This window comes from Furipterus horrens, unplaced genomic scaffold (assembly GCF_987537825.1).
Source record: "Furipterus horrens unplaced genomic scaffold, mFurHor1.1.pri manual_scaffold_5, whole genome shotgun sequence".
NCBI classification, from domain to species: Eukaryota; Metazoa; Chordata; class Mammalia; order Chiroptera; family Furipteridae; genus Furipterus; species Furipterus horrens.
This window is the reverse complement of record NW_028327175.1, coordinates 106,059,993-106,072,349: the sequence shown is the minus strand read 5'-3', so window position 1 is coordinate 106,072,349 and position 12,357 is coordinate 106,059,993. Positions and strand designations below refer to the sequence as shown.

Genomic DNA, 12,357 nt, shown 5'->3' with positions numbered 1-12,357 from the left:
TGAAATTCCTCTATTCCTGAAAAAATTCATTTGCTGTTGTTAACCTCTGTAGTTTAATTTTAAAGGCTAATGGTGTACTCTAGATATGAGCATTTCACTACAAATTTTATCCTCACTGACCCGCAAATACAAACAAATATTAACCTCTGACTAATAACAAGTATGTGGAAGTAGTAGGGAGGGGAAGCACACTGATTTTTGCAACTTAGAAATGACAAGTTGATGGACAGATAGAAGGATGGCCAAGTGGTTATGTAATAAACAAAAAGAGCAAAATGGCAACTGCACAATCTAGGTGGTGAGTGAGTGTTCACTGAACAATTCTTTCAGGTCCTTTGTATGCTTGAAAATTTTCATAATAAAATGTTGGGGGGAAAGTAAGACAAAGACAGAGCGAGCTATAAAAGTGGACAGAACTACAGCACTCAGTCTCCACCCCAGCTCCAAAAAGCAAACAAAAAAACCTACAAAACTCTTTTCAAGGACACACTGAGGGCCCCACTCCCAGGACTGCCTCCAGACTTGGCCACAGCCTACCAAAGCCCCCTGAACCACAGCCCATCATAAGCATATGCCTCTGGGCCTCACTATCAAAAAGCCAAAGCATCGTCCTCGGGTTTAATGGGCAAAAGAGACATCAAGGAAGCCTAATGGAGGGGAAAGGGCCAACCCAGTTCACCTGTTTAAGTCATTTGCTGCAGCTTGGAAAAGAGGCCAGGGTGCACATGAGGGCTTTGCTGGGGACCTAATTCTAAGTCCAATTCCACGTGACCGTGCCTATGTTGGCTCTAGGTGACAGAAGCACACACAATAGGGGTTCCAGATCAAAGATGTCACCTTCAAGTATTATTACAAGGTATTGTGCACTGTGGGTACTGGGCATTTCACATAATCTCATTTAATTCTCAAAGCCACTCTGTAAGGTAGGTTTATTATCCTAATTTTAGGATTGAGGAAACTGAAGCTGGAGCTGAAACAGACTCTTTGGAGGTCCTTCCTAGAAAGCAGTCCTCACTAAGCCCGTCTCTGGACCAGTAGTAGTGACAGGAGTACAACCTGTGCTTGCAAAGCTTTTTGAGCAGAAAGTACTGGGCTTCAGGGGACAAAAGAGTTTCATTACCTTAGGGCAAGAGGCCTAGCTCTCTCCCAGGGAGGACCTGGGCTTGTTAGACCACCACTTGATCTGCGTTTCCTGGCAAGGTGCCCTCATTAGGCCATTTGTACTTTTCACATGTATGTCAATCACAGTCTTCAGGAGGTTTTCCTTCTTATCTGGTAAAAAGAAGTGTCTGGCACTACCGGTTCTCCCTGTGAGTTTTAATGACACAGAAGAGTCCAGCAGGCTCTTTAAGCCCCAGCCTTGATACCCTCCTTTGTTTGTTTTCCTCTCCCCCTTCACACCTCCCCACTGAGCTGTGAGCAGTGACCACCACTTAGAAGGAACACCAAGTTTGGGTTTGTAACTTTGCGGTTATCAAACTTCTGCAGAAAGGATGCAGAAGGGGAAATGTTAAGGGGCTCTTAATTGGGGAAAGTGTCCTACAAATCTGAATTTGCAGAACACCAGTTTCCAGATTCCGATCCGAGTTGTGAGAGCTCAGATTCCTCCCACTTGGGAAAAGATGCAGACCCTCCCACACAGCCCTTTACCACGGGGCTCAGCTCCAGCACTGGGATCTGACTCACTGGGGCAGGAGAAAGCAGCTCTGGTGACTTACCAGAGCTTTTTAGGGGTGATCTTCAGAGAGACATGATACCTGTGCAGAGATCGAATATGTCATTCATTCATTAAAAAGAAAAAGGAAAAAACCAGAATCCTATGAAATGTCTTTAATTTTCACCTTTTGGAAATACAGTTTTCATTTTTATTTCCATGATAAAAAAATGTAATATATCTAACAGTGATCTGTATGACATGGCTCTACTGAAGTAGATCCATGAGAAATTCTGTTGCTGTTGTGATCTGTTCCAACAGAGAAAGAGCTGGCACATGTAGCTTTAGGCCATGATTTCACACACATGCACACACATGCCATCGTACTCCCAGACAGCCCACCCAAACAGAGACCACCACACTAACACACTGACAAGTGAATGCAGCTCTACATGTAAAAACAGAAATTAACTTTTTTACTTGTCCTGGTGCAAGAAACTCACATCTTAGAAAAAATAACTAAATAAATATGCCCCAAGGCCAAGGCATATGGTAAGCTCCTATCAGCAGAGATTTTCCTACTGTAAAAATAAGCTTGAAAGCTTCATATTTTCAGGCAGCTAAGGTTGGGAAGCAGACAGACATAACCAATTTCTCCACTAGGAGACGGTAAACACGTGCTACGACTGCCCCAGAATCTGAGCCTGAGGAGATGAAACCTCTTGAAGCAGGAAGCAAGTCAACCCCAAATTCATGATCACAGTTCCCAAGAATGTCAGCTCTTTTTGCATATTTCACAGCCGACATCCCCCATCAGGTGGATTATGAAATGCACTAATTCATGACAGGAAAGGTTTCACGTGAGCAACAAATAACTGGTTAATCATGTACACCTTCACAACAGCCTACAACCATGCTGAGTGTCAGGAGACAGTTTACATTAAAAGGGAAGGAAAAAAACTTAGCCACAAAAATAAAAGTTAAGTTGTCTCAGAAGACACGCTTGTTTTCAAACCCCTCCCATACCACACATTAAATACAGTATGGCTTCCAAACGTGCCGGCTGGTTCTTTCTCAGCTACAGCACCGTGATCTGTTTCATTCAGGTCTTGGTTACCATGTGTCAGGAACTTCAAAGAGCATGGCAGAGCCGTCCGAGATGCTTCCTAGTGGGAAAGGACAAAACAAGATGAGCAGGGAGACGGCAGTACCTGGAGGGGAACAGAACCACTACAACAGGGCAGGCAGCTGCACAGCTGGGACAGGAAAAAAATCCATAGACGGGTCTTGTCCCCGGAGAGCTGTGTGCAGCAAACGGAGTGATGCCACAGACACGTCACAGGCAGAACTGATAAGATGCCTCCCTCCCCACTTGGCTGCCTCTTGTTTATTTTATTGGCGTTAACATGCGTGCAGAAGCTCACCACATTCCCCAGTGGCACACACACACACCGTGCTCTTTGCTGGGCACTTAATTTACTCTTCAGAAAGGTCCCACACAATGGTATAAATATCCCCACTCCACAGATGCAAGAAGTTCAGAGAAGCTAGGTGAGGGGCTATGATGGAGTCTGGATCCTTCTACAGCACCAAGAGCCCTGCCCCCGTCCCAGGAGGCTGGCTTTCTGCGTTCTGTGGTGTAGGGTGCCAAGATGCGAAATCTCAGGCTCTGGTGGCTACAGAATGGAGGGAAGCTTGCCGGGGGGGGGGGGGGGTTCAGAATTCCCAGCAAGGGCAAAAGAAGCTTTCTCCGATCTCGGCAACATTGGCTAAGGTCTTCTTGGACTCAAGGGACCTCTTCCATTACAAACAGCTTCACCCCAAAGTCAGAAGTCCTTCTTTTCTGTCCACGCCACTTTCGGCAACTGCAACAACAGCAGCACGAGTATGTTAGGGCCTGGAGCGCCAACGTGCAGAGCTGAGTGAATGGGAACAAAGTCAGGAAAAGGTGTGTTCATAATGGAACGTGTATCACGCCTTATTTGACTGAAGGGTTGGCAGGGAAAATGGGCAGAGCCAACCCCAGCTGCTAACGCTCCGAGATTTCAAAAGGAAAGAGGTCTTTGCTGATGCCTAAAATGGAGAGTAACTCTTAAAAAGAGATGGGATGCAGTGTCCCCAAAGAAAGAAACTGCTCAGCTGAGACTGGCTACTGTCAATGACAGGAATGCCTAAACGTAATGGGATCTAAACACCTGAAATAACATGGGAATTCCAGCTACACGAGAAAGTCCCACTTCTGATCACTTATTGAGATAAAATCCAGATACAGGATGAGAAGACCAGGAGAGGGGTACTTTGAAGTTTTCATCACTGTGTTGAACATGCAAGTCTTGGGACCTCAGTAAAGACTACAAAACTTCTCCTGGGAAGTGAAGATGGACTGGAGATGATTCACATGAAAAAGATTCATGCAATACAGTAATAAAAGAAATAAAGATTAGAAAAACAAAACAAAGCACAGACACTCCTCTCCCTGGAACCACTAAATACTGCAGATGGCCCACGATAAGGCGTCACTAGCCTGACCTTCTCGCTCACACATTCAAACAGTACTTATTAGAAGGGAGGAAAATAAGCATCAATAAGGACATTTTAAAAAAAATAATTTATTTGTTTGCTTGTTTATTTATTTATTTTTAGAGAGAGGGGAAAGGAGAAAGAGAGGGAGAGAAACATCACTGTGTGGTTGCCTCTCACTCGTGCCCCCAATTGGGGACTTGACGTGCAACCTAGTCATGTGCCCTGCCTGGGAATCGAACCAGCGACACTTGGCTCGCAGGCCGACACTCAACCCACTGAGCCACAGCAGCCAGGGCTAATAAGGGCATTTTTATAATTCACATATCAAAGAAATAGCAGCCAATGAGCTATTATGAAGGTAAAGGCCACAATGCCAAATATGGAGAACTAAATCAAAGTAGCCGAAAGAGGAAAAAAGATAATGGCTAAAAGCAGCTACGCTGCCATACTTGTAATGGCACCTGCTGTGAGTTGACAGCACGTGGGTGAGTACGGTTGCGCCACCACAGACAGAGGAAGTGACTCTGTGAAGAGCTAGTGAGAAATAATGGAGAAAGCTTTGGAGCTGGGCAAGTCCGGCTTGACCCCTGTATTAGCTGGGGGAGACCCAGAGCGCCTCTCCCAGCCTCCTCTGTAAGATGGATTGACTACTACTTTATGCCACACAGGACTGCTGGGATAGGGGAAAGTTCCTGGCACACAGCCAGTTTTCATGCACATTCGGTCCCTTCTCCTTAACAATAAGGTGGCCTAACATTGAACATGGTTGTTCCCCAGGGAGTCTACAGCCTGCACGCAAAGAGATGACGATTTTCACTGCCTAAAATGTGCCGCTGCTGAGCAAGAATGTGCACAGAGGAACCAGAACTTCCGGAACCATCGAAAGGACACCCAGACAAGAGGGGAGCTGGAGGTCACTGCCGGTGTTCTTACTAGTACTTTCCAGAAAGGGCACATTATGGATTGCCCAAGGATCAGTCTCAAAGCTAGTGGATAAGGAACTATGGTCAATTTTCCAGCGAACTCGTTTTCACAGCCCTGTTTTACTAGAGAGCAAAGAATTATTCAGAAACAATTTTTCTTTTTAAAACAGATACTTAAGGACATCTGCCTCCAGCTGTGATGGATCTCAATTCATATCTTGCATTATATATAAAGAGTAACTCAAAATGGATTGTACACCTAATGTAAAACCTGAAACTGTAAAACTTCTAGATGAAAAAATTGGAGAAAATCTTTGCAATCTTGAGTCAGGCAAAGATTTCTTAAATATGACACCAAAGGCATATTGTAAGAAAAAAAAATGATAAATTGGATTTCATTAAAATGTAAAACTTCTATTACTTGAAAAATACTGTTGAAAGAATGAAAAGATGGGTATTAGACTTATTGGGGTGATCACTTTGTAAGTCATATAAACGTCTAATGACTAATATAATATTGTATGTCACTTTTAATTGAAGAAAATTTTAATATGGAAATAAAAGAACTCTATAAAGTACACAGAGTACATACAAGGAAAGAGAGAGCCCTGGCCGGTGTTGCTCAGTGGATTGAGCGCTGGCCTATGAACCGAAAGGTCACTGGTTTGATTCCTGGTCCGGATACATGCCTGGGTTGTGGACCAGGTCCCTAGTTGGGGTGTGTGAGAGGAAACCAATTCATGCATCTCTTGCACATCAATGTTTCTCTCCCTCTCTTTCTCCCTCCCTTCCACTCTCAAAATATAAATCTTTTAAAAAGTAAAAAGAGAGAGAGAGAGAGAGAGAGAGAGAGAGAGAGAGAGAGAGAGAGAGAGAGAGAGAGAATGAAAAGAAGAGCACAGTTTGGAAGATTTTGCAAAACATCCAAAAGAGCTTGTATCTGGAATATATAAGAACTCTCAAAACGCAATAGGAAGAAAACAAATAACCCAGTGGGGAAAAATGGCAAAAGAAATGAACAGACATTTCACCAAAGAAGAGATCTGGATGGCAAATAATCACATGAAGAGATACTTAACATCAATTAGTTGTTAGAGAATTCAAATAAAAGCAACAAAGAGCTACCAGGACGTACCCATCAAAACGGCGGAAAAAGGCCAATACCAATACTTGCCAATGTACAGAGCTGCCGGAAACCTCTTTCCCTGCTGGTCGTAATGAAAACGGTGCAGCTACTTTGGAAATCAGTATGTCAGTTTCTTATGAAGTTAAACATACACTCACCACATGACCCAGTAATTCTGCTTCTAGGTATTTACCCAAAAGAAATGAAAATTTAGTTCATTCAAAAACCTGTACCTAAATGTTTATAGCAGCTTGATTCTTAGTAGCTGAGAACTGATAACAAACTAAATGCCAAATGGCAAAATGGATAAATAAATAGCAATAAGTCCATAAAGCAGAGTACTATTCAGCAATAAGAAGGGATGAACCATGAATACACACAACAACATAAATGAATCTCAAATTCATTATGCTAAATGAAAGACTCAAAGGTTACCTACTGTATGATTCCATTGATATGACACCCTGAAAAAGGCAAAATTACAGTGATAAGAAAGCCTATCAGTGGTTGCCGGGACCTAGGGGTGCGGGTAGGAACTGACTACAGAGGGGCATGAGGAAGTCTCTGGGATGATGGAAATGGTCAACATCTCAGTCACAGCGACTGTTGAGTGAATGTACACATTGGTCCAAACTCATCAAACTGTACGCCTAACAGCGACAACTTCTATTATACGTAAGTTACACCGTCACTAAGCTGTCCTGCAAAAGATATCAGCCATGCTGTTTAAAAAATCCAAAAAAACTTGCCCTGGCTGGGTGGCTCAGTGAGTGGGAGTGCTGTCCCAGGTAACAAATAGGTTGCAAGTTTGATCCCCAGTCAGGGCGCATACTGGGGTGGGGTGTGGGGAACCAGCTGATGCTTCTCTCTCTCTCCCTTCCTCTCTCTAAAAATCAATAAACATATCCTTGGGTGAGGATTAAAAAATAATTATTTGGCCAAGAGTATTTTTAAATGGACAAGAAACAGGATATTAAACTGCACAGAGTATGATGCCAATGATGTATAAAAATGGCAGGCAAATGGAGTATCAAGTTACTTTCTATTTTTCTTTACAGATTTTCATAGTGAGCACATTATTTTTATTAACCAAAACAACAAAAGAAATTTAAAAGTGGTCAACACAGCAGGTGAATGTTTCTTATTATTTACCTTTCAACTAACCAGAGTGAAGAGGAAGGAGCTCTGACAGGTAAGACAATTCTTCCCTCAGGTGAATCCAAAACAGAATCTAAAAGCTACATAGTATGCTGGAAATACGCTATGGTATACTTTTCTACAGAGTGGAATTCTGTCTTCAGAAAGACCCTTTAGCATGCCATATGAAGTTTTTATCTAGGAAATGCTCTGAAAGGGCCTGGAGACGGGTGGTTTCCCACAGCCAGCAGGCAGAATGCCCCCTGGATGGCTTATGGGGACCCTGGAGGGTTGCCAGGGGGGCACAAAAATGCACTGAGCAAATGGCCCCACAGCACAGCACAGCACACACCTCACTTCCCACATTTGGCCTGGAAACCACATTTTAATTGAATAATTAAAAAGCTCCTTGGGAGGTCACTGGACTTTCCTAGCCAGGTCGCTCAGGTGACCAACAGCAACAATTGCAGATCTTATTTCTGACTCTAAGAAGACCTGTAGAAGCATGAGGAGACTGCTGCTCTAAGTAGTTTCTAAATTTTTATATTGATTAGTCGAGACTCCAGTAAAGGTCACAGTTCTTGGCAAACATTTAAAGGTCTAATATGCTGTGTTTTAAATGCAAGGGGGAGAGACTTGGAACAACGTCTCTATTATGACAAAATAGTCGACAGGAACAGTCGATGTCTCTTGGCACCCCCCCACGAGCACTGTGTAACAGGGCGCTGATGGAACCTCCAGCTTCTGGACTGCCCGTCAGCATCCTGAGAGCGGCCAGTCTGCTCAGTGCCAGGCCCTGCAGGTGAGGCTGGGGTTTCTCCAGGCCCTGGGGACACTATTCACTTAGTCAACAAGAACAAGTGTGCTATGGAAGCCTACCTACTAAACACTGCCTGGGAAGCATTTCCCAGAGATAGCTTATTCCAGCATAAGTGGCATACAGAATTGTTCTCCTGTATGTACTGACCAAGAATGTACCTTGAATTCCTCAGAGGAAAAGGAGATAGTACTACCAATCTACACTACTCATAATATATATAAAAGAAGGGGAGTTACATATTTGCTTCCTGAAAATAGTATAGAAACAACAAAGCCTAAGATACAAATATTTACTAAATGCATGATATGTACATAAAATAGAAGCTGAAAGAGTGGTTGGTTGGATTTTTATCACGACTTCATCATGTGAAAGTCCAGGCTGGTAATGTTTCTGATCCAGAACAGCTGCCAGAAATACTCAGGTTTGTACACAGAGTCCTTTGCTTCCTCTAAATCTCCCACACTGTGGAGTACATAACATGCGGGCTCTGGATCAGCAGCACCCCACCCCACCCCACCCCACCCCCAGCTATATTCGACTTTGCCAGTCTACAACTCTTTGAGTCTTGGTCTCCTATGAAATTGAATATGTATACCTTATTGGGTTTGCTTAAGGATTAAACTAGGTAACAAAGGACGTTCCTTCCCAGTACAATGTCTAGTATATTATTTAAACTTAAAGGGTAATTTGGGGCACTTTGTTATCTAGAAAGAGGTCTAATACTCAACTCTTCGTGTACCTTAGATATTGAAATGTATAACTAAGAAAAATTGGCACTGTTTTGAATGGGATTTATCAAGCATCCTTTGTCCCAGGATTGCCACAGTACAAAACATTCTATGGTCTTACTTTTTGCTATTTCCTCCCTGGAAAAGAGAAAATTCCAGAAAAATGAAGCACTATCTTTTGTTTTTCATGCCTTCACTGACAGTGCTGGGCACCCAACACACCTCTGTAAATCCTTGAGTACTTGTCAAGTTATTCTCCCCAGTATAAGAGCTCAGGCTTGATGCCTTAACCTGTCCCTGTGCAGGACACACTGTCCACGCTGTACCAAACAATGCAGTTCCAGCCAACACCCACCCTAGGCCCTCACAGTTCCTGCAGCATGCGAGTGGAACACAGACCCTTCACAGGGGCTGAACCTTTGCACTCTATTACAGGACTTTATTAAGTAACTGGGCAATCAAAATTGGTTGTTTCAACAGCTTCAGCACCTGATCACTTGACCTACATTCTGCTAATACTATTAGGACTCAGCACAACCAACCAACTGAAAAGGATCCATTAAACTTCTGCCCTGGCTCTGTTGGAAGGTCTGACTCCATGAGTGGTATGTTCTCTCAAGCTCTCTAGTTCAATTAAAAGTTGTCAAGATGTTTCTCTCTTTTTTAGCAGCACTGACAATGAAGTACAAAATCTATTTTTTTAGCTCATATCTTGTAGCAGTGACAGCTTTACTGTCAATGGGAGAGGGGAAAAAAACCCTATTTTAATGACAGTATTATAAATTCAAAACTCCAAATAACTCATATAAAGTTTTCACTTGAAGAAAGTTATAAAAGGAGCTAATCTATTAATGCAGTCTATTATTAGGTATTTTAATTCCTTTAATATATGCTAAAATAGAAGGAAAAAACTGAAATCCTGTCCTTGAGAAGTAACAGATAAGCTGAAAAATTCAAAAGAGAATGAGATATGAAGGAAAGGATGTTCAGAGTGATCTCTAACAGTTATGCTAACATTTAATATTTAACATGTTGAGCAGGCAGAACTGGCAGTGGTAACAAGGTATCACAGATGAAGACTAAGTATGTTACAGATTAAAAATGTCTCCAATACTTATTTTAAGGAAAGAAAGGGAGGCAAGTAAAAGGAGACACCCAGATTCAAGTAGACAGCTCAAATACACCATCCAGGTTTCAAATAAGAGTTTTAAGTTTTCATTTAAGTTAGGTCTCAGCTTACTGTACAAAAAGCATATGTGACATTTTGGTGCTTCTTTGATTTCATTAATATCAATGAGATGCAGAAAACTCCCCATAGTTAGATTGGACCACATGCAAAAACAGGAATTAACTGACACACACGTTCCTAGCTTTGGTATGAAATCCAAGCTGCCTGGGTTTTCGTGGGAACAGTAAAAACTGCTACTGAAAATAACATGTGTAGGAGTAGGCCTCTGTGCAAACTGAAATGTATGTTTAAAATATGGAGGCAACTTGAAACACATCAGCAAAACCTCTAAACCATGGAGGAGACAGAGAAAATACCAAATGGACTAACCATCTTTAACCAGGAAGCCCCCCCCCCCCCCCGCCCCCCAATGCTGCAAGCCTTCTCTATCAAGAGCCATGGCTTTTAAAGAGATTCCTCAAATTAAATCAAATTGGTCCTAAAAACATCTGGTCCCGTGGAACATGACATGGGCCCTGCCACCAACTGGAGCCCTGCTGTAATTTCTCCCACAAAATATGAGTTTCTGTGGCACAAGAGTACACAACTCTAGAACTTTAGAAAAGATCCAATACAAACCTGCTGGAGAATGGTCCTTCTTCATTCTTTTAAGTTTCTTGGTCTTTTTCCTTCTTTCTGAGGGAGATTCTGCACAGGAATCTGTCTGCTCAAGTTCAAGGTCAGATATCTCTCCTGATACTCTGGCCTCTGAGTCAGTTTCTGCTTGACTGGGACTCAGACTTCTCTTTCTTGCTGTGCTAGTAGCTGTACAACTGAAATGCAAACAGTGAAACAACATGAGAGGTGTTAAGAGTAACAGGAAGACTAGCCTATAAAAATATTTTAATACTGCTAATTCTATTAACACTTAACTAGCAATCAAATATATGGCAGCTGCTGCCTATATGTGCAAGTTAAGACCTTATGAAGTCTAAATGTTTACTCATGACAAGCTTATTCAGAAGAAAATTCTGCATTACGCTTGTGTAGCGCTGTATACAAATTTAAGCTTAGTGCTTAAAGAACAAAATTTTAAAGGAAATCCCTGGTCTCTATTTTGGTAGAGCTACTATAACAAAATAAGTCTTGATTACATTAAATCAGAAGCTATGACTCCCCAAAGAGTACACAGCAGAAGAGAAGAAATCCTGAGTCAGTTATCACATGCTCATGCACTTGAATACACTTACAGGGCGTACCCCACCTTCCTAATTCTCTCCTATTCCAAAAGGTGCCAAACTGTAATTAAACCTGCTTTCATTTTTAAAGTTTAAAAGGATTTGACATGCTGAATTAAATCAGATTATATGTCCCACTTTTTCCTAAAGAAAATATGTTCCCTGAAATATAACTATAAAAACAGAGACCATGTGACCAGTGTGAGTCCTATCTCTTCTAAATGGGTATTATAAATAGATTGTTTAAATTATAGTCCCAAAGTTACAAAAAGCATTTAAAAAAACATTTTAAAAATCCAGTCATTTCAGTTTAAACAATCTCCTACTTAAGTCTTCCCTAGGAAATGAATACTTCTCAATGTTACATGTAAAAAAACTATGACTACCCAATTATGTAGTATTCTGGTCAAGACAGTATAACTTGAATATATCATGAAGAAACACCACACATCCAAATGAAAAATATCTTATTGAAAACAGTGTGTAGTGGGACTGGTGTTCTTCAAAAATGTCATGAAGAAAACTAAAGAGATGTGAAAGCTAGATGGAACATATTATATAGATTGAATTTTATACTGGAGGGGAAAAAGCTATCAAGATAATATTAATCAAATAATAAAATAGATATAAACAGTAAGTTAAATATTAGATCAAGTTAAATTGCCAAGATTGGTAACTGTACTATAGTTATATCACAGAATATCCTTCTTTTGAATATTTGGGGATTAAGGACCATGATGTATCTAATGTCCTCTCAAATGGTTCAGAAAAGAAGTAATAGTGTTGGTGGAGGCGTGGGGGGTGGACAGAGAGGAAAGAGAAAAGAGAAAGGGAAGGAGACCGCAATACAGAGTGTGTGCACAGAGTAAGCCCTCACTTAAGATGTCTATAGGTTCTGCGACTTTAAGCAAATAGATGTACAATGAAACTAGTTTTACCTTAGCCTAACTGATATAAACAGAAGTTAAGTTCCAATGGCATTTCATCAACATTACAATGAAACAACATTGAAAGAAATGATGGGGAACTGCTATACACAG

At 41.6% G+C, this 12,357-nt stretch overlaps 1 protein-coding gene across 1 annotated transcript in view; it reads right to left on the bottom strand.

Moving 5' to 3' along the window:
• Positions 1-1,815: 1,815 nt before the first annotated feature.
• Positions 1,816-12,357, bottom strand: part of PARN (poly(A)-specific ribonuclease) — a 165,743-nt gene continuing 155,201 nt past the window's right edge. The window contains exons 23-24 of the mRNA XM_090276989.1: positions 10,719-10,912; positions 1,816-2,820 (exon numbers count right to left, since the gene is read on the bottom strand). Coding sequence (XP_090133115.1) covers positions 2,768-2,820; positions 10,719-10,912 — 247 coding nt within the window. The 3' untranslated portion in view covers positions 1,816-2,767. The remainder of the gene's footprint in view (positions 2,821-10,718; positions 10,913-12,357) is intronic.